This window comes from Chlorocebus sabaeus, chromosome 1, assembly GCF_047675955.1.
Source record: "Chlorocebus sabaeus isolate Y175 chromosome 1, mChlSab1.0.hap1, whole genome shotgun sequence".
Classification (NCBI taxonomy): Eukaryota; Metazoa; Chordata; class Mammalia; order Primates; family Cercopithecidae; genus Chlorocebus; species Chlorocebus sabaeus.
In genome coordinates this window covers 122047968-122070468 of record NC_132904.1, presented here as the reverse complement: position 1 = coordinate 122070468, position 22501 = coordinate 122047968, and the positions used below count along the sequence as shown (strand labels likewise).

The following is a 22501-nucleotide window of genomic DNA, read 5'->3' as shown; positions in this document are numbered from 1 at the left end:
GGACTACAGGTGCCTGCCACCATGCCCAGCTAACTTTTTGTGTTTTTAGTAGAGACGGGTTTCACCATGTTGGCTAGGCTGGCCTTGAACTTCTGACGTTGTGATCCACCCACCTCGGCCTCCCAAAGTGTTGGGATTACAGGCGTGAGCCACTGCACCCGGCAAATACATACTATATTTTAACACCAGTTTTTTTATTATACACACAGATAAAAAGGCCTGGGTATACAATCACGTAATCATGGGTGTGGAACATATTTTCTTGCTTCTAAGAAAAAGAATACAAAAGGTTAAAACCTGAGGGAAAAAAAAATCCAAGTCACTCATTTTAGTTAAATATCTTTTAGTCCTATTTAAGTTATTAAATCCTACATATCAACATAGGAAGGAAACATGCTTTTGTAACTGCACTGATTTCCTCAGATGCAAAACAGAAGTTTGTCTCTTTTGAGACAAGGTCTGGGTCTGTCACCGAGCTGGAGTACAGTGGCATGAACATGGCTCACTGCAGCCTCGACCTGCTGGGCTCAAGCAATCTTCCTGCCTCAGTCTCTCAAGTGGCTAGAACTACAGGCGCACACCACCATGCCTACTACTTTTTAAATTTTTTTGTACAGATGGGGTCTGTTTCCCAAGCTGTTCTCAAACTTCTGGCCTCAAGTGATCCTCTTGCCTCAGCCTCCTGTGTAGGTGGGGCCACAGGCCTGCACCACCACACTAGGCTAATTTTAAAATTTTTGTAGAGATAGGGGGTCCTGCTTTGTTGCATAGCTGGAAAGTTTTTTCTCTTAAAGCAGATGACCCTAGAACTAAACTTCCCACCAGTGGCCTTTATAAGCAAAGACAAAGGAATGAAAACATAAACAGAGAGGCTCAGTAGTCAAAAGGAAATGCCAAACTCCCACACAACTTCTAAGGACCTTTTCCCATTTATCTGAAACAGTGACCTTCATTTCCTTCTACCCTGAAACTTAGTAAAAACAAGACACAAAAACTTGGCGTGGTAGCTCAAGCCTGTAATCTCAGTTTTTGGGAAGCTGAAACAGAAAGATCGCTTGAGCCCAGAAATTCAACACCAGTCTGGGCAACACAGGGAAACTCCATCTCTATTTAAAAAAAGAAAAAAACAAAACAAAACAAAAAACAAACAAACCCTGTTTTCTCCCACAGGGTTATTAACATTTCTAGTGCATCAACTATGTGCGAGACATTTTATATACATTATCTCACCTATTCTTCACAAAGCGACACAAGGAAGTAACATCACGGTTTCACAGGTGCAAAAACAGATGTTGACAAGGGATTTGTGCAGGGTTCCAGTGCATGTAAGTGACAGAGTCTGATTGTAAAACCCAAGCTCTTTGCAGTGAATCTGTAACGTCACTTCCCTGGTATATGTTAAACTGGCTCAGTAGATGGGCCTGTTAACCCTGCCATAGTACTGCTGAGTTGATACTGTTAGATTTGATTATTTTCTAATATGGACATTTCCAAACACACACAAAAGTTAGAAGAGTACATACAAAACAAAACATAACTGAAATACTTCTATCTCACCTAAAAAATATTACTTCCTTAATATTAGTGTTCAAATTTCCCCTAAATATATCAATTTTATTAAGTTGTAATAGCTCTTTATATATTCTGGATACTAGATTTTTGTCAAATATGATCTACAAATATTTTCCTCCATTCTGTGGGTTCTCTTTTCATTTTTTTTTCTTTTTTAGAGACGGGGGTATCACTGTGTTGCCCAGGCTGAGGTACAATGACATGATCATAGCTGATTGTAGCCTCGAACTCCTGGGATCAAATGATCCTCCTACCTTAGCCTCCCAAGTAGTTGGGATTACAGGAGCAAGCCACTGTGCCTGGCTCTCTTTTCACTTTCTTGATGACAACCATTACAGCACTTATGTTTCAAATTCTCATCACGTCCAATTTATCTACTTTTCTTCTGTTGCTTGTGCTTTCAGTGTCTGATCTAAGAATCCTTTGCCATGCTGCCTTAATTACATGGCTTTGTAGTAAGCTTTGAAATAAAAAAAATTTGAGTCTCCCTACTTTGTTATTTTTCAAGACTGTCTTGGCTACTCTAGGTCCCTTATAATTCCATATGAAGTTTTAATTTTTTTTTTTTCGAGACAGGGTCTTACCATGTTGCCCAGGCTACAGTGCAGTGGCTATTCAAAGACACAATCCCACTACTGATCAGCATAGGAGTTTTGACCTGCTCCATTTCCAATCTGTGTTGGTTCACCCCTCCTTAGGCAACCCAGTGGTCTCCTGCTCCTGGGAGCCCAGAACTCCTGGGTCCTCCAGCCTCAGCCTCCCAAGTAGCTGGGACTACAGGTGCAGGCTATGGTGCCTGTCTCCATATGAATTTTAAATCAGTTTGTCAACTTCTACAAAATCAGCAGCTGGGATCCTAATAGAGATTGTGCTTAATCTGTAGATCAATTTGCAGAGTATTCCATCTTAATAATATTAAGTCTTCTGATTCATGAACATGGCATGTCTTTCCATTTATTTACATCTTCTTTCATTTCTTTCAATGTTTCGTAGTTTTCAAAGCGTAAGTTCTGCACTTACTTATATATTGAGATGGGAGTTTCGCTCTTGTTGCCCAGGCTGGAGTGCAGGGGTGAGATCTCGGCTCACTGCAACCTCCGCCTCCCAGGTTCAAGTGATTCTCCTGCCTCCGCCTCTCGAGTAGCTGGGATTATAGGCGCCCGCCACCATGCTCAGCTAATTTTTGTATTTTTAGTAGAGACGGGGTTTCACCATGTTGGCCAGGCTGGTCTCAAACTCCTGACTTCAGGTGATCTACCCGCCTTGGCCTCCCAAAGTCTGTGACTACAGGCCTGAGTCACCACGCCCAGCCTTCTGCACTTCTTTTGTTAAATTTATTCCTAGTTATTTTATTGTTTTTGATGCTAAGTGGAAGAATTTTTAATATTTCATTTTAGTATTGTTCACTGCAAGTGTATAAAAATATTATTTTTTAATATATTGATCCTGGATTCTCCAACCTTGCTGAACTTGTGAGTTCTAATAGAGGATAACCTAGGATTCTCTACAGACAAGATCATGTCGTCTGCAAACAGAGGCAGTTTACTTCTTCCTTCCCAATATGGATTCCTTTTATTTTTCTTGCTTAATTGCCCGGTCTAGAACATCCAGCACTATGTTGGACAGGAGTGGAGTGGGAACACAGCCTTGTCTTGTTGCTGATCTTAGTGGAAAAAATCCAGTCTTTCACCACTAAATATGCTATCTGTGAGTTTTTCATCTATGGTCTTTACCATGTTGAGGTAGTTTCCTTCTATTGTTGCTATTATTCCTTCATTTGTAGAGTGTTTTTTTTTTTTTTAATCATGAAAGAGTGTTACATTTTGCTAACATGTTTTTTCTGCACCTACTGAGAAAACCATGTGGTTTTCTCTTTTATTCTATCGACGTGATATATTATATTGATGTGCAGTTGTTTTTTTTTTTTTTTTTTGAGACGGAGTCTTGCTCTGTCGTCCAGGCTGGAGTGCAGTGGTGTGATCTTGGCTCACTGCAGCCCCTGCCTCCTGGGTTCCAGTAATTCTCCTGCTTCAGCCTCCTGGATAGCTGGGATTACAGCCATGCACCACCATGCCCAGCTAATTTTTGTATTTTTAGCAGAGACACGGTTTTGCCATGTTGGTCAGGCTGCTCCTGAACTCCTAACCTCAAGTGATCCGCCCACCTCGGCCTCCCAAAGTGCTAGGATTACAGGTGTGAGCCACCGCGCCTGGCCTGATATGCAGATGTTAAACCAACTTTTCATTCCCCAGAAGACTCTGACTTCCTCATGGGTACTGCATTTAGTCTGGTTGTAGTTTGTTTTTTGTTGAGGATTTTTGTGTCCATGTTCCTAAGAGATCCTGGTTGGTATATAGTTTTCTTTCTTTTTTTTTTTTTTAGAGGCAGACAGGGTCTTACTCTGTCGCCAAGACTGGAGTACAGTAGCACGATTATAGCTCAGTGGAGTCTTGAACTCCAGGGCTCAAGTGACGCTTATGCCTTATCCTTCCAAAGTGTTGAGCTTACAGGCGTGAACCACTGCGTTTAGTCATTTTCATTTCTTCTGATGTCTTTTGTTTGGTTTTGTTATCAGGATAATACTGGCCTCATACAATGAGTTGGAAGTACTCCCTCCTACTCCATTTTTTAAAGTAGTTTGGGAAGAATTTCCTCTAGCCCTGTCAAGCAATAATCTACTTTCTGTTCTGGACCTTTTATATGAAGGGAATCATACAATATATGTCCTTTTGTGTCTGGCTTCTTTTACTTAATGTTTTCAAGGTTCATCCGTGTTGTTGTATGGACCAGTACTTCATTCCTTTTTATGGCCAATTAACATTGCATGGAAGGACGTTTTGTTTATCCATTCATGAGCTAGACATTTGAGTTGTTTCCACTATTTTGGCTGCTATGAATAATGTTGCTATGAACATGAGTGTACAGTTGTTGCATGAATATGCTTTCCATTCGCTTGGGTATACACTTACGAGTGCAACTGCTGGGTCACAGAATCACTGTTTAACTTTTTGAGGAACTGTCAATCTGTTTTCCAAAGCAACTGCATCACATTACATTCCCACAAGGGTTCCAATTTCTCCACATCCTTAATAACACTCATTATTGTCTTCTTGATTCTAGTCATCCTAGTGGGTGTGAAATGGCACCTTTTTGTGGTTTTGATTTGTATTTTCCTAATGACTAATGATGCTGAACATCTTTCCGTGTACGCTTATTGGCCATTTGTGTGGAGAAATGTCTAACAACTACATTGTTATTTTAAAATTGAATTATTAGCCTTTATTAAGTTACAATAGTTCTTTATAGATTCTGGATATTATACCCCTAACAGATATGTGATTTGCTAACATTTTCTCATTCTGGGAGTTGTCTTTTCACTTTTTTTTTTTTCCTTTCGGTAGAGACAGGGTCTCACTATGTTGTCCAGGCTGGTCTTGAACTCATGGCCTCAAGCAGTTCTCCTGCTCTGGCCTTATAGGCATAAGTTCTGGGATTATAGGCATAAGCCACCATCCCCAGCTCACTTTCTTGACAGTGTCCTTTCAGCCTAACAGTTTTTAAACTTTGGAGAAGTCCAGTTTATCTATATATTTTTTTCACTTTGGTTTTTGCGTTTTTGGTGTCATGTCTGAAAAACCACTCAGATTCAGTCATGAAATTTTAAATCTGTATTTTCTTCTAAGAGTTTTACAGTTTTAGACATCATATTTAGGTCTTTGATCCATTTTTAATTTTTGTAAACGGTATGAGGTGGAGATTCCATGAACTCTTTAAAACCCCACTGATTCCTTTTTTTTTTAAATTTGAGATGGAGTCTTCCTCTATCGCCCAGACTGGAGTGCAGTGGCGTGATCTCAAATCAGTGCAACCTCTACCTCCTGGGTTCAAGCCATTCTCCTGCCTCAGCCTCCTGAGCAGCTGGGATTACAGGCGCCTGCCACCACACCATGCCTGGCTCTAGAAGCCTGATTTTTAAGAAATTTTTAAAACAGACTGGGCGCAGTGGCTCACGCCTATAATCCCAGCACTTTGTGAGGCTGAGGCAGGCAGATCACTTGAGGTCAGGGGTTCGAGACCAGCCTGACCAACATGGCAAAACCCTGTCTTTACTAAAAATACAAAAATTAGCTGGGTGTGGTGGCACATGCCTGTAATCCTAGCTACTCAGGAGGCTGAGACAGGAGAATCGCTTGAACCCAGAAGGCAGATGCTGCAGTGAGCTGAGATCGAACCACTGAACTTCAGCCTGGGTGACAGAGGTGGACTCTAAAAAAAAAAAAATTCAGACAAAGCAAGACAGGGAGTCCTTTTACCCAACTCAGTTTGGTAAAATAAGGTGCAATTCCTTATAAATATTTTGAGTTATTACCTCTAAAAAGAACATTAAAAATTGGTTTTGTTTCATCTATAAAATGACAAAATTATCTCCAATCTTTGTGGGATTCCATACAAGGCATGGATGCCACAGAACACAGCTTTTATAGTAGTGATGCAGAAAAAAATAAATTCAAAACACAGCGGTCATTTGTACATATAAAGTCCTCAACATCATTTCTCTCTCAGAGACACACAGTGAAATGGGGTTAAGATAATTACCCTGAATAGGGTCCATAAATAGACAATGTGCAGAAGAGCCCAATGTTACGGAAACCTACAAGCTGTAAATGAATATCCCTGCTACACTTGGCATGCTAGTGGTGACAGGCAAATCATGCTAGTTATGACAGTCAAATTTTAGGAAATTCCAAACACTGTGACACATAAGAAGGTACTCACAGGAGACAGCTTCTGGATGAGGTCATGGGCAACATGGACAAGGTTCTTGTCTTCATGGAGACATTTCTGAAACTTTTTGCTCTCCTCATCTTCTAAAAGATCAAAATCAATGGCAGCATCCAGTAAAGCCTGAATTAACCCCTTCCAGGATTTGAGGGCTGGAACTTGAGGCGCAACTGCAGCACTAATGCCTGTTCCAATCACTAGCACAAGTTCTCGAGGCTTCTTAGTTTTTAAGCTTGGAAGCAGCTTCCTATAAAAGCAAAACAAATGAGAGGACTGGAATATCCCATAGATATGAGGCACAGAGACTGTCTGACTAAGGTTATAGTTTTTAGCTAACTTTTATAGTTGCAAAGAAGATCAATAGCAGTTTTTGACACTTTTCCAAAGCAGTTTAAAGAAAACAACCAGAATATTATGTCAGTGCTTGCTGAAAAACAAGTCATAAACCTATTTCAAGAATCCCAAAACCAATCTTAAAGTCAGTTTTCTCCTTCTTCGTCCTCTCAACCTAAGAAATTCCACTAATATTAGGAAAAGATCCAAACAGATTACAGCTCAGCTGAGTTCTGCCAACTAAATTATATTTTAAACCAACATTAAATTTCAAAAGAAGACGTTTGATTTGTACTCTAGAAAAAGAGAAAAGAACCTCAGGACAAATTAAGTTCCTATTATTGAGAAATGTAAAACATAAGGGGAAAGAAAGGCAATAAAAAATTTAACTCGGAATTTTGTAAACATTAACCTCAGGCAAAAAAAAAACAAAAAAACAAAAAAAAGGTAGCCAATAGAATTCTAAAAACACAGGAGCCCTACATATCTAAATAAAGACTTAGCTATTCAAGGGGCATGACAAAAGGTGAAAAACATTCCTTTCTTACCATGATAAGCAGAGATAGACTTCTCTGTTCTGAGGCCCATATGTGAGATAGCATGGGTGCTAGTTTTTGTTTTTGTTCCCCTCTCTTTCATTCTGGAGACTATCCCCACTTGAAATATGTTCCTTCAGTTTAATTTTTGCTGATGGTATGTTCCCTTCCCCCGAAAACGGATTCTCCCCAACCTTTTTGTCTAAATAATAAAATGGAGAGGATCAGCATTTTGGCATAACCCAAGAAAGGAATAGCACTTTCAAGCCTCAGGAAGCTTAGTTTTGGGGACACAGCCTCTAAAATTGCTTTCCCTATTCTGAGATTCTGCATTTAGTCATTCAACAAACACGAAAAACCGAGGCTGGGTGCAGTGGTTCACGCCTGTAATCCCAGCACTTTGGGGGGCCGAGGTGGGTGGATTACTTGAGGTCAGGAGTTCAAGACCAGCCTGGCCAACATGGTGAAACTCCGTGTCTACTAACAATACAAAAATTAGCTGGGTCTGGTGGCGCACACCTGTAGTCCCAGCTACTCAGGAGGCTGAGGCAGGAAAGAAAAACCTGTATGTACCAGGCAGTACAGGAGTCACTAGTGATGTATCCAGGAACAAAATGGAGTCCCTGATCTTGAAAGGTTAGTCTACTAGAAAAGACATTAATAATAGATGTTAGAAGCAAATGATGAAAAATGAGTTTCAGTTCAGAGCAATCAAGACAGTGAAGCATACACAAATCCACATACACAAATATACATGCACATAGAAAATTTCTAGGATTCACAAGATCTATAAACAGTGGTTAAATGAGGATGGGGAGAATAAGGACTTTTTACTTTTCATTTTATACTGTTGTACTATATGATTTTTTAAATATATAACATATAGATTCAAACTATAATTCTTCCTAATTAAGACTTTCAATTCAGCTAAGTGTACTGGTTCACGCCTGTAATCTCAGCACTTTAGGAGGCTGAGCTTGAGCCCAGGAGTTCGAGATTAGCCTAGGCAACTTAGTGAGAACCCATCTCTATCAAAAAAAAAAAAAAAAAAAAAAGAAAAGAAAAAGAAAATTAGGCATGTCCTAGCTAAGTGGGAAGCTAAGTTCACAGGGGGATCACTTGAGCCCAGGAGGTGGAGGTTACAGTGAGCTGTGTTTGTGTCACTGCACTCCAGCCTGGGTGACAGAACAAGACCCTGTCTCCAAAAAAAAAAAAAAAAAAAAAATTTAACAATTGTGTTTTATTACTGGTTCTTTGTAAACCACTAAATAACAGTTATTATTATTATTTTTTTAGCAGGTATACATACCTAAAAAGTAGGTTAGGTAAAGATGACGGCAGACAACAGAGATCAAAGGGCAACAGAATTTTACAAGTTGTAATGCAAAGGCTGAGTCCCTTGGTAGAATTTTGGGAATGTTCACATACATCTGAAGGTAGAGGGACTGGTGGGGCTAAAACAGGAGAATCGGTTACAAGCCTTTAAGGGTTGAAACTTTAAGCAGACTAGAGGTTTCCCTCCTGCAGAGGCTGACCAGAGGACTGTGTCTGAGAACAATGCACGCAGCTGAGGCTGCCTCTGGGGAAAGAGAGTTGGGGGAAATCTTATATTTTATACATAGACTTTTCCCCAGAGGCAGCTTTTCAGACTCTAGGAATCAACCCTGTACCTGCACCCCTATCCCCCATCCAGTTAGGAAATGAGGAGGATTCCTCTTTCAGGAAAATGGCCAGTATGAGACGAAAAACCTGCAGATTCTGATAGGTGAGAATTCCTTAACTCTACGTAGAGTCTGGGACCAAGCTCCTTACGTACACACAGATTCTCCAATTGGCTTTTTTTTTTTTTTTTTTTTTTTTTTTGAGATGGAATCTCACAATCTCGGCTCACTGTAACTTCCGCCTCCCGGGTTCAAGTGATTCTCTTGCCTCAGCAACCTGAGTAGCTGGGACTACAGACACGCACTACCACGCCAAGCTAATTTTTGTATTTTTAGTATAGAGACAGGGTTTCACCAGGTTGGCCAGGCTGGTCTCAAACTCCTGACCTCAAATGATCTGCCCGCCTTGGCCTCCCAAAGTGGTGGGATTACAGGCGTGAGCCACAGCGCCCGGCCTCTTCCATTGGCTTTTTAGTGTTTTCTCTTAAAAATGGACAGACAAACAAGGGTCACCTCATATTTGAGGAAAGCCCCCGACATAACAGTTATACCAAACAAACTAGCAGGTAGAGAGAAATCTGAAGGACACAAGAGATAGTATGGGAAGGAGAAAAAAATTTTAAAAGGAAACAATGACATCTTCACATAGATTTTTAAACATTGTCCATGTGGGGTGGCTCATGCCTGTCATCCCAGCACTTTGGGAGGCCGAGGCAGGTGGATCACTTAAGGTCAGGTGTTCAAGATCAGCCTGGCCAACATGGTGAAACCCTGTCTTTATTAAAAAAATAAAATAAAAATTAGTCGGGTGTAGTAGTGCACGTTTGCAATCCCAGCTACTCAGGAGGCTGAGGCAGGAGAATTGCTTGAACCTGGGAGGCAGAAGTTGCAGTGAGCTGAGACTGCACCATTGCACTCCAGCCTGGGCAACAGAGTGAGACTCCATCTCAAGAAAAAAAAAAAAAATGCATCTGTGAAACAGAGTGCAATGAAAAATGAATAAACAGAAAGACTTCACAAATTAAAAATATAGCAACAGAAATGTTTAAATCCATAAGATAAAACAGAGAACCTCCGAGAAAGCAAAATTTTAAAACACAAAATGGGGGAAAAAAATCAAGAAACACGTAAGAAAATTAGAGACTTAATACAAGAAGTCCAATATCTGAATAACAAGAGTTTTAAAAAAATACGGAATAGATAAAACATTGTAATGGAAAGTATCAAAAAAGTAATACAAGTCAACTTCTCCAAAGTGAAGGTACTAGTTGCCACCTTTAAAGAGCTGCCCCGTGTCCAGATTCGTATGAGAAGACACATCACTGTGAAATTTCAGGCTACTGAAAATAAAATAATGATCCTTATAAGCTTCTAATGAACAACAACAACAAAAACAAAAACAAAACAGGGAAAGAGGTCATATAATACAAAGGATTGGGAATCAGAACAGAGTGGCTATTTTGGCAGGAATACTTAGATGTTAGCAGAGAATGCATGAGAGATACCAAAGATTCTATACTCAGTTAAACCATCAAATGAATGTAAGTGTATGATAAAGACATTTTCAAATACGTCCAAAAAGTTTTCTCCTATGGATCCTCACTTAGGAGGCTATGCAAGGATACGCTTCAGGAAAATGAAAGAGTGCACCAAAAAAGAAGACACGAGATTCAGCAAACAGAGAATCAATACAGGAGAGATGTAAAGGAAATTATCAGGATGATGGGAAAGGGAAATAGCAAGTATCAGCAATGCAACAGAGGCCTGGAAAACAAGTGTCCAGAGTGGACTAGCGTCCAGAGGGAAGAATCCATGACACGAACTAGCAAGTTATCGGTGTGTTTCAGTATAGCTAGGAGATTTATTCTTCTGTCAGAGCATGTGAGAATACACTGAAAGCAAACAAACAAAAAAGACAGTCTTTAACGAGGTAAGCGAAAAAAATGGGCAAGAAAGGAAATATGATCGTCACGCATTAGGCTCAGCTACGAATACTATTTATACAGTCATAATAAATGTAAATATTAAAAGTGGATTGAACCAAACCTGTGATACAAACATACAAGAACATGGGGAGTGTGTGTGGAGTGGCAATCCAGGGGGAGGAGTCATGACAGCAAAGCAGTCCTTATATTCCATACTCGGAAATCAACAAAACTGAAAAACTAAAAAGCAGCAATATATATAGTATTTTAAAACATGGATGTCAACATTAGAAGAAACAGATAAAGCTGAAAGTAATTATCTCTGAAGAAGGGTGGACTCTGAAATACTGATTTTAAAAATTATGTACCTGTATTGCCTTTGATAAAAAATAAAAATTAAATCCAAAATAAAAATAATTTAATTTTTAGTATGAAGGTCAATACTGATTAGTGAAAACAACTGACATAAAAGGTATAAGTTGGCTACTTTTCTTTCTCTCCCACTAATGGTAGTTTACTCTGCTCTCTGATTCCCTTTTCTTGTTTACCTGGGCTTTTTGGTGGGGGGTGCGCCATCACTGAAGAATCCAAAAATCTCGTCTATATCAGAGGCCTGGCTCCCTGTAGAAGCCATCCAGTTTCTAAAATAGATTAAACACCACGGACCACAATTAGATCTGTAAAATATACCATTCAAAATAGCACATACATTAAACAGTTTTAAAAAGCTGTATACCCTTAAAGGTGCTTTGGAGGTACCCCCTACTTAACAGAAATTTGTTAATTAATGAACATTCCAAACAAGGAACTAAATTAAATTAGTCTAAAAGACTATTTGGTGTTCCATACTACCATCTTGCTTCTGTTTCTGAAGGCCTGCCCCCAAGTTCCCACCAAAAACAGTGTCAACTCATGTCAATTACTGGCCCTCACTTTGCAGAACTTAAGAAAAACCAGTTATTCTTCCACAAGATGGATTTGCGGAAGACTCAGGATAAAAACCACCCACAGATAAGTGTATTAATAGCCCCCAATTATCCATTTACTCTCAGCTGAAGAAATTACTGAGTCAAGAATAGGACAGTCAATACTAATTTGCTGAATGACATTCTCTGTTGTTGGACAATGGTGACCTCGTAGCCAGTGGGACGTGTCTAACTGAACATGAAGTGGACTTAAATCAAGCCACTGTGATAACTGGTAAAGGTATTATCAAGCAGACGTATAAAAAATGGCCAATTATGTTCGGGTGCTGGAATAACTGGCAAAAGTAAGTAATTACCACGGATTAGAATGAATACTATAAAGTTCTAACTGCTCAAACTTTAGCAAACTAGTTAAATCTAAAGGCTGTGAATTTAAAAATAGCGATAGTATTTTAAATACACACACAATATAGAAGACAACATACTACCACCATTTGGGGTGTTTTAGTACATGCCATTGCCAACACATAGAACTGAATTACTAATAATTACTGGAAGTTTACGGTTTTGTTAGAAAGTCCTTTTCTTTTCTTTTTTTTGAGACTGCGTCTTACTCTGTTGTCCAGGCTCCAGTACAGTGGTGCCATCTTGGCTCACTGCAGTCTCGGCTTCCTGGGCTCAAGCCATCAACCCACCTCAGCCTCTCCAGTACCTGGGACTACAGGCACGTGCTACCACATCTGGTGAAATTTTGTATTGTTTGTAGAGAGGGAGTTTTGCCATGTTGCCCAGCTGGTCTCTAACTCTGGAGTTCAAGTAATCTTCCAGCCTTGGCCTCCCAAAATGTTGGGGTTACAGGCATGAGCCACTGCATCCGGCCCAAAAAAGCCTTTTTCTTTATTAAAACATTAAGTTTCTCAATTAATTTTTTGTGGTAAACAGAAGGCTCACTTCCTCACCCCATAGTCCATCACACATAGTGGAATTCTTCTTTAATATAATCATAAGGAAAATAGAAACAATAAAATCATAGTAGAGAGTTAGAAAGTAGATCATGTTTCTAGTCAAATCTTTTGATTCTGTTGATGAGAAAGCTGGAGCTCAGAAGAAGATGGATGAGTCACTAATCTCAGTAAATCCTGCCTTAACTCAACCATGTGGGTTTTTTCTTTTTCTTTTTTTTGAGACGGAGTTTCACTCTTGTTGCCCAGTCTGGAGTGCAATGGCACCATCTCGGCTCATTGCAACCTCTGCCTCCCGGCAGTTGCTCCCTTCAAGCGATTCTCCTGCCTCAGCCTCCCAAGTAGCTGGGATTTACAGGCATGCGCCACTACGCCCGGCTAATTTTGTATTTTTTGTAGAGACAGGGTTTCTCCATCTTGATAAGGCTGGTCTCAAACTCCTGACCTCAGGTGATCTGCCCGCCTCAGCCTCCCAAAGTGCTGGGATTACAGGCGTGAGCCACCACGCCCAGCCGGGATGTTAGTTAAAAGTATGTATGTTCTTGAAAATAAAGTTAATTAATTTTAAAAAAAGGTTTGTTTCTAGGCTCTACTCCAAAATTACAGAATGAGATTCTCCAGAATCTTCAGAATCTTCCTTCAAATAGGAAACACCTAAATAAGAAGCAAACTTAATTTTTCTACAATGCAACAATTTTGTTAAATATAGGATGCACATTAGGTATACCATTAAGCCATCTTTCCTTAAGTGTAATAACTTATTACAGTCTAATGACTTCCCAGTTTGCTTATACTAATAGCCAGGTTTTACCTGTCCTTAAAATATTTTTATGAAGTTTTAATTCATGTGAATCACTTCCGATTCTAAAAGTTAACGCTCTAGAATGGTGAACTAGGGATAGAATGTGTTTACTTCTTCCACACACACGAGAACCCATCCGTTTGGGATATACACAAGGAAAAAACTTAGGTGCTTAAGTTCTTTTCTTAAATATGGTTCTACAAACCCATCATCTAAACAGATTACATCCAAGTAAAAACACTATATTGAGAGAGATGAAAGTAAAATGTAGAGGGAATAATGCTTATTAAGTTTTGAAGATGGGTATCTTCAGAATTCAACGCTCAATTCAGTTACTAAACCAGTTTACAAGCTCTTAACTACGTGCTATGGACTACTTATAAACATTAACTCATTAATCTGCATAACACTACGAGGCACTATTGTTACCTTATTTTACAGACGAGAAAACTGAGGCACAGAAAGATCGGGTACGTGGTAGTACCAGTATTCAAACCATGGCAACTCTGCCTCCCAAGTCCAAGTTCTTAACTACACTATTGCTAAACAGGAAATGCTCATTGGAACATTTCAGATTTCAGACTTTTTGGATTAGGGATGCTCAACCATTAAGTATAATGCAAACATTCCCCAAAAAACCCAGAAATCCAAAACACTTCTTTCTGGTTACAAGCATTTCAGATAAGGAATAATTAACCTGTATTAACTTTTCAGCCTTAAAAAAAAAAAAAAAAAAACTTAAAGTCCAAAACTATCAACAATGGAAGTGCCTGCATTCTAGAAAGCAGATTTACCTGAAACAATCCCAAGTAATCCTTAATAGTTGCTTCGTAACTAGCCACTCCATTCATGCAATCTTGGCAGTCAACTACATTTGGAAGCTGGGAAAACTACTTTCTCCAATAACAAGCACTATTTGTTATATACTTCTCACCACCATTTATCTACCAGAGCCTAGATCTGTCCTACCATTTTCTCCTGGAAATGATGTAAGATCGTTTTTGCTGGATTCTATTTCTGCCAGATGGTCAATTCATGACATCTAGACCTGAATACTAAGCTTTCTGACTTATTTCTTTACACAGTCAACTTTTCTGAAGGTCCATTCCATCTATTACTTTAAAAATTTAAATACAGCCAATCGCTTCTGACTGAGAATGTTGAGGGTCTTATTTAGGTACTGAATGAGACGTAGCTCGGTATGCCTGCATTATATCCAATCATACACTCATCCTGTTTTCTAACAGAGAAACATCTTTTCTTTAGCCTAAAGGATGCCTCACATGATACAATCTCACATGTATACCCCAGTGGCATATAAGCATAAACCATACTTTATTCCTTCTAGAGTAGTGTTTTCAGGGAAAAAAAATCAATTTTAGCATGTACCCTAAACAATATACAGTTCTTGCTAAAGAGTTTCAAAGCTAACTTCCCAATATGCATCAACTAGTTCACACTTTAATTTTTTTTATGTGATCATGGTTTGAGTTTTCATTTTTGTGGGACTTGCTATATATAGCAAAAGTGGAAAATGTTCTTCTGTCACAAGAAAACAAAAGTCAATTACCTGTGGCAGTGTCTTCATTACCTTCATCACTGCTAAGCCACTGAGAAATCCTTCAAGGCCAATAGAGTACAGCAAAATAAAAGTCAGATACTTGGTAAAAGCTGAGAAAAGTAACAGCAACCTCATTAATGGAAATGTTAAGGCTGAAGTCTTCATATGAGACAGAACACTTGTACTCTGAAACCTGTCAGCTTGGCAGGAAATACAATGCTTCTATCTCTGGTGGATGAAAAAGGGAAAAGGGCGAGTGTTCTAGAAAAAATCCAGAAGAAACATACTAAAGGGACAAGAGAAAAGGAACTGGTTATCCAAATGAAATTAAGTTTGCACACAGCAGAGGACCTGTGGACTTGAAAACATCAAAGAATCCCAGCAGCTCTCATTTTCATAGCATCTTGGTGCTAAAAAGATAGCAAGCTCTAGGCTTCCCCTCACTTGAGAATCAGAGTGAGGTCTCCCAGCCCGCCTTCCTCATTCTGAGCTATGTTTCTCCTGTTTGTCCAGTGCATAGTCCTCAACTCAAACAAGTGACATGCCAGAAGGAGCTCAGAGTAATACACTTGGGTATATTAGCAGACAAAATAAATCAAATGGAGAGAGAAATTCTAATGTTTTAAAAAGTATTTTTGCCTGGAAATAAAAGATATACAATTACCAGCTTGAGAAAGTGGTACGTTTCTTGCTGTAAAAGGATCAGAAAGCTTCCTCCACTGCTTTTTAAAAAATAAAAGTGACTGGAATAAAGAATGGTTTATTTCTCTAGCATAAACATAGCAAAGGGGTGACTGGAATAAAGAATGGTTTATTTCTCTAGCATAAACATAGCAAAGGGTTAACTTCATTTCTTAAGGGAAAAGAGTCATCCTCTGACTTGAGAAGAAACCAAACCTTTCTAATTGTGGCTTTTGGACTAATTCCAACACATCTGGGTTTTTAGCAACGATCAGATTTGGGAGGCAGGGAAAGACGCCCGGTGTAAAGTACTACTAAAGAGTTCTCAACAACAAGCTTGTCAGGAGTGAACACATTAAATAAAATCCTAAAGACTTGGCTTGGGTAGTTGATGAATTCAGTTCCATATGTAGACTGCAGACTTTCCCATCAGTGGATAAAGCAAACTCACTGTTTCCTCCATCTCAGCACACAGAGACAGACAGGAATCATGTCTAGCTGTGCCAAGATCTGATTCCTCTGTGGATCCCAGACTTGAAATATTTCCACTATCTATGGTGAACTTGATTGGCTCTTACTTTTATCCCTTAGCATGGCTGAGACCTTCTACCTTCTGTAGAAGGTAGATACAGATAAGATCTGTATCGCACTCATTTCCTGAACATGTGCCTTAACGGAGTCACTGAGGAAATGCCAGACTGATGCCACTTATTCTTGCCATTTCACCAGCAAACAATGACCCCCTATCTGAACAATGTAAGGAGAAAGACCTCACCAGAGGTAAGGTTTCTGAAAGACCGTAAGGATTGAGAAGAATAACCCCAAGGCACGGTGGCTCACGCCTGTAATCCCAGCACTTTTGGAGGCCGAGGTGTGTGGATCATGAGGTCAGGAGTTCGAAACCGGCCTGGCCAAGATGGTGAAATCCCGTCTCTACTAAAAATACAAAAATTAGCCAGGTGGGGTGGCGGGCGCCTGTAATCCCAGCTACTCAAGAGGCTGAGGCAGAAAAAGCGCTTGAACCCGGGAGGCAGAGGTTGCAGGTAGCCGAGATCGCGCCATTGCACCCCAGCGTGGGCGGCAGAGCGAGACACTGTCTTAAAAAAACAAACAAACAAACAAAAGAGCTCAGACGCTGCTTGTTATTTTCTATTATAAAGCCAAAGTAATGCATATGTATAGGGAACAAAAGTGTTTCAAGAAGAAATAATGAACAAATTAAAACCTAATTTGAATTGTACGTTGGTGACTGGAGGTGATGATTTTACCGTGCAAAGAATGACAACTTCTTTCTTTGTCACTACGTTTCCTCCTGTGCAGCTTCTGAGAAGGTATATCCTGAAAATGACGACACATGTTGCTAAGGAAGGAGACTTTAAAAATATCAGATATTTCCCATAAATCAAGTAGTATGATCATACAAACAATTCCATCACAAATGGCATAGGTTATTCATTAAAAATGAACCTGAATAACTCTTTAAGGGCAAGGTAACTCTTTAAGGATTCTAGTGAGTCCTTAACAATTGAATTTCTACTACGAAAATAGCATGGGTTATCCATGGGAAATAACCCTCAGTAGCTTAGTTTTATGTCAACAAACACAATATACTGTGTACAAATGCAGATTCTTCCAAGTCTGGGGCATTCCAGAAGATGCCATCATTATAAAGGATATTCTCTATGAGTTAAAATTTGAGGCTGGGCACGGGTGGCTCATGCCTGTAATCCCAGCACTTTGGGAGGCCAAGGCAGGTGGATCAAGAGGTCAGGAGTTCAAGACCAGCCTGGCCAAGATGGTGAAACTCCATCTCTACTAAAAACACAAAAAATTAGCCGGGTGTGGTGGTGGGCACCTGTCATCCCAGCTACTCAGGAGGCTGAGGCAGAGAATTGCTTGAATCCGGGAGGCGGAGGTTGCAGTGAGCCAAGATCATGCCACTGCACTCCAGCCTGGGCAACAGAATGAGACTGTCTCAAAACAAAAACAAACAAACAAACAAATTGACAAGTCTTAATAAAGGGGAGATTTTTCTGTTATAAAAATTAAAATGGGCCAGGACTGGCAGCTCACGCCTGTAATCCCAGCACTTTGGGAGGCTGAGGCAGGAGGATCACTTCAGCTCAGGAGTTTGAGACCAGCCTGGCCAACATGGCAAAATCCCATCTCCACACAAAATATAAAAATTAGCCAGGTGTGGTGGCACACACCTGTAATCCCAGCTACTTAGGAGGGAGGCTGAGGCAGGAGAACTGCTTGAACCCAGGAGGCAGAGGTTGTAGTGATCTGAGATTTTGCCACTGCACTCCAGCCTAGGTGACAAAGCGATATCCTGTCTCAAAATAAATAAATAAGTAAATAAAAATAAAAATGTTTAGTAAATATATTCCACTTAATTTTCACCTCTTTTCACTTCCTTGAGGATTTCCAACTTAAATAGAGCTAAAAATTAAAAAAGAGTTTTTTGGCTGGGCGCAGTGGCTCATGCCTATAATCCCAGCACTTTGGGAGGCTCAGGCAGGTAGAATGCTTGAGCTGAGAAGTTCAAGACCAGCCTGAGCAACATGGTGAAACCCCATGTGTACCAAAAATACAAAAATTAGCCATGTGTGGTAGCACATGCCTATAGTGTTAGCTACGCGGGAGGCTGAGTTGGGAGGATCACTGGAGCCTGGGAAGTCAAGGCTGCAGTGAACCGTGATCATGCCGCTGCACTCCAGCCTGGTGACAAAGTGAAAACTCATCTCAAAAATAAACAAATAACAGATTTTGAAAATTAAAAAATTTTACCATTAAAAACCCTCAAGCGTAACTGACTGTAGTGATTAAGTGAATTCACTTGGCTATACCAGGTGAAATATCTTGGAGGTCCCCAGGTAGTGAGCATGGAATCCAAAACCCATCCATAGCAAAACCAAGAACAGGAGGATAAGAAAGATATGAAGTAGATCTGTGTTACAGTTATTCTTAGAATTAAAAGGAAAATAAATATGTTACAACATGAAGAGGTACAAAAAAAATCAAGTTCACTTTATTCATCATTACACAATTACTTTCGAGTTTACATTCAAGTGTACAATATTTTAGACAGACAGGAAGGATTAAAAACAACTGAATACACACCCATCATAGGTTTCGTTACATATAAAACCCAGTTATCAGAGTACGAACTAAAGAGAGATTTAAGAATAAGCTTGTGGCTGGACACGGTGGCTCACGCCACCCAGCACTTTGGGAGGCCAAGGCAGGTGGATCATCTGAGGTCAGGAGTTCAAGACCAGCCTGGCCAACATGGCGAAACCCCATCTCTACTAACAATACAAAAATTAGCTATGCATGGTGATGGGCGCCTGTAGTCCCAGCTCTTCAGGAGGCTGAGGCAGGAGAATCGCTTGAACCCGGGGGGCGGAGGCTGCAGTGAGATGAGATCACGCCACTGCCCTCCAGCATGGTCGACAGAGCAAGACTCAGTTTCAAAAAAAAAAAAACAAGAGGCTTGTTTTGTTTCAGAGCATTCAATTTCTCTCTTTTATCAGTCAACAGTTAATAAATTTAAGTCTACTAAATGCTAGGTGTTTTGTTGTTGTTGTTGTTTTGTTTTGTTTTTTTTGGACAGGGTCTCACGGTTGCCCAGGCACGATCATGGCTCACTGCAGCCTCGACTACCAGGCTTGGTGATCCTCCCACCTCAGTCTCTCAGGTAGCTGGGACTACAGGCACACACCACTGTGTCTGGCTAATTTTTTGTAGATACAGGGTTTCATCATGTTGCCCAGATTGGTCTTGAACTCCCAGGCTCAAGTGATCCGCCTGCCTCAGCCCTCCCAAAGTGCTACAGTTACAGGTGTGAGCCACTGCACCTGGCCAATGCTAGGTTCTTGACCTTCCTATTTAAAATGGCAACAGAACTGGAGGCCAAAAGAGGTAGTTGCATTTCCTTTTAAAGAAAAAGAGAGCAGACTAGTAGATTTGGGAGTGATCTATATGCACTCCTGCCTGGGGGAAGGAGAGAACAGGCCTGTTAAATTTCTCAAGGGCCTTTCTAATTCACAAAGATATGAACTTGTACCATGTTCCTTTTTGGCTATGAGAAGAATGTGGACTATTTTTTGCCTCAGAAAGTCAAAGATCCATGCTTCTGAACATTTTCTTTAGTAATTTTTTTTTTTTTTTTTTGAGACAGAGTCTCACTCTGTCACCCAGGCTGGAGTGCAGTGGTGCAATCTCAGCTCACTGCAACCTCTGTCTCCTGGGTTCAAGCAATTCTCCTGCCTCAGGCTCCCAAATAGCTAGGATTAAAGGTGCCCACCACCACGCCCAGCTAATTTTTGTATTTTTAGTAAAGACAGGGTTTCACCATGTTGGCCAGGCTGGTCTCGAACTCCTGACCTCAAATGATCTGCCCGCCTTGGCCTCTCAAAGTGCTGGGATTACATGTCTTTAGTAATCTGACTTCACTCCAGCCTCATGGAAAACGAAGCTGGAAACAACGAACAGCAACTCACAGAAGAGGATTCAAACTGACCAACCATGACAAATTGGGAAAGGAATCAATCTGAAGCTTAAGAAACTACAAAACGATACTCTACGTATCAAAAATAAAATTCAGAAACAACATGGGAAAGGATTAGCTGCGGGCAAGTATTACTGGAACAACTCTAGCGATGTCACGGGAGAAACTGGGTGTGGCTCTTTATAAAAAGTATTGTGCATCTGAAACAAAGACAGTGCTGATGATCGACACCCACAGAACACACGTGATGTACACACAACTTGGGCAATATTCTACTATAATGGGCATTGATTATGGCCTTATGAAAGTAGTGTGCCAAATTTAAGATTGGAAACTTAGGGAACAAATGGAAAATTTCACTGCGTCAAAGAACAGAAAATGTGGATTGCTAAATAAAAAATTGAAAAGGATTTGGTGCTACTGAGCTCAAAAGAAAGAAGGGACCTGAGAAAAGCTGCTCTTAAAGGGCAGTTCTCCCTAAGCCCGCAATCGCTGCCTCTCTTAAGATGCCAAGTGCACTTGGCATCTTTGCCATCCTCTGCTGCAACGAAGAGCCTTTTGGCTTCTAATCTGGAGATCTAGAAATTGGAATGGCAAAAGTCTTCAGTTTCTTATGCACATAAAAGAGATCTTGTTTGCTCAGCTGCCCTGTGAACTGAATTTAAGGAACGTTTGCATTATTCTGGAATTACCTAATTTGAGTTAAGACATGAGTCTGGGTGTTTATAGGTTACCATCTGCAGAACATTCATGGGATGGGAGTTCTCTGCCTAATTATTCATTTGTTTTGGTTTATGAGCTTTTTGAAATTGACTGAGGAGAAACACATTCCTAGAAAGCCAAGATATTCTCACATTCCCTCCCTCCAGCCCCACTGGCCTCTCCACTGTTCCTCAAACAGGCCTGGTACACCCGACCTTGGGGTTTTCCTTTGTATAGATCGTTCCTTCTGCCTGGAATGCTCTTTCTCCATGTGTCTGCACAGGTTTCCGTGCCTTTACTCAGATTGTACCTTCTCAATGACGCTACTCTAACCATCCTATTTAAAATTATACCCCCCACCATGTTGGCTGTTCTACTTTTTATTTCATAGTACACAGCACCCTCTAACATACCAATTATTTATTAGCAGTATGACTCTACGGGGTCTCGCTCTGTCACCCAGGCTGGAACGTGGTGGCGTGATCATGGCTCACTGTAGCCTTGACCTCCACGGGGCTCAAGCAATCCTCCCATCTTAGTCTCCCAGTGCTACAGGTACATGCCACCATACCCGGCTAATTTCTTTGTATTTTGTAGAGACGGGGTTTTGTCATGTTGCTCAGGCTGGTCTCAAACACCTGGGCTCAAGCAATCTGCCGGCCTCAGTCTCCCAAAGTGCTGGGATTAGAGGCGAGAGTCACTGGACCTGGCCCAAATTATATTTATTGTTATCTGCCTCCTCCACTGGAATGTAAGTCCCCCAGAGACAGGGACCCTTTGCCTGTTTAGTTTATGGATGTAGGCCAAGAGTGCAGAACAGTGCCTGGCACACGGTAGGCATTCAGATATTTATTTCACAAACTAACTCAAACAAAAGAACACCCTGTAACTGCTTTTAATAAGGACCATAAAAAGCCATTTAGCTTTTAAATGGAACAAATGGGAAAACTGTATACACAAATAAATCAATATTCAGACTATCATGTTTTAGATACGCCAGTGGTACTAGCAGTGAATGTAATCTGATCCTAGACGGCAGAAGAAAACTTCAACTTAAGGTTCCAAGACCATTGTTTGGCACCAGAACATTTTATATATAAATAACTTTATAACTCAAGTCTCTGATGTCTACATTGTAAACTGATTTTTAAGGGTGGATTCTTAGGGGAAGAACTATTTCTGGCAAATGATTCAAGGGCATCAGTATTTCGAGCTAAGAAATACAGTTTCTCTTATTTTACATATTAAATCCATCTAAAATACAACTAGAGAAAAAAGAAAAGATTATGTAGCAGCAAAAGAGATTTTTCTTTCTTTTTTTTTTTTTTGAGATGGAGTCTTGCTCTGTCGCCCAGGCTGCAGTGCAGTGGCGCGATCTCAGCTCACTGCAAGCTCCGCCTCCCAGATTGACGCCGCCATTCTCCTGCCTCAGCCTCCCAAGCAGCTGGGACTACAGGCGCCCGCCACCATGCCCGGCTAATTTTTTGTATTTTTAGTAGAGATGGGGGTTCACTGTGTGAGCCAGGATGGTCTCGATCTCCTGAC

The 22501-nt window shown here is 40.5% G+C and overlaps 1 protein-coding gene across 5 annotated transcripts in view; it reads right to left on the bottom strand.

The window, feature by feature from the left end:
* The window catches only part of FAM118B (family with sequence similarity 118 member B), a 49719-nt gene that overhangs the window by 15745 nt on the left and 11473 nt on the right, over window positions 1-22501 (bottom strand). For 2 of the 5 annotated variants that reach the window (XM_008021434.3, XM_008021431.3), the window contains exons 2-4: window positions 17010-17079; window positions 11358-11450; window positions 6349-6601 (exon numbers count right to left, since the gene is read on the bottom strand). In XM_008021434.3, the coding sequence (XP_008019625.1) occupies window positions 6349-6601; window positions 11358-11443 (339 nt within the window). In that variant the 5' untranslated portion in view covers window positions 11444-11450; window positions 17010-17079. Of the gene's footprint in view, window positions 1-6348; window positions 6602-11357; window positions 11451-15069; window positions 15093-17009; window positions 17080-22501 lie in introns of those variants that run through there. The other 3 variants (XM_008021432.3, XM_073022173.1, XM_008021433.3) reach the window with 2 other exon arrangements.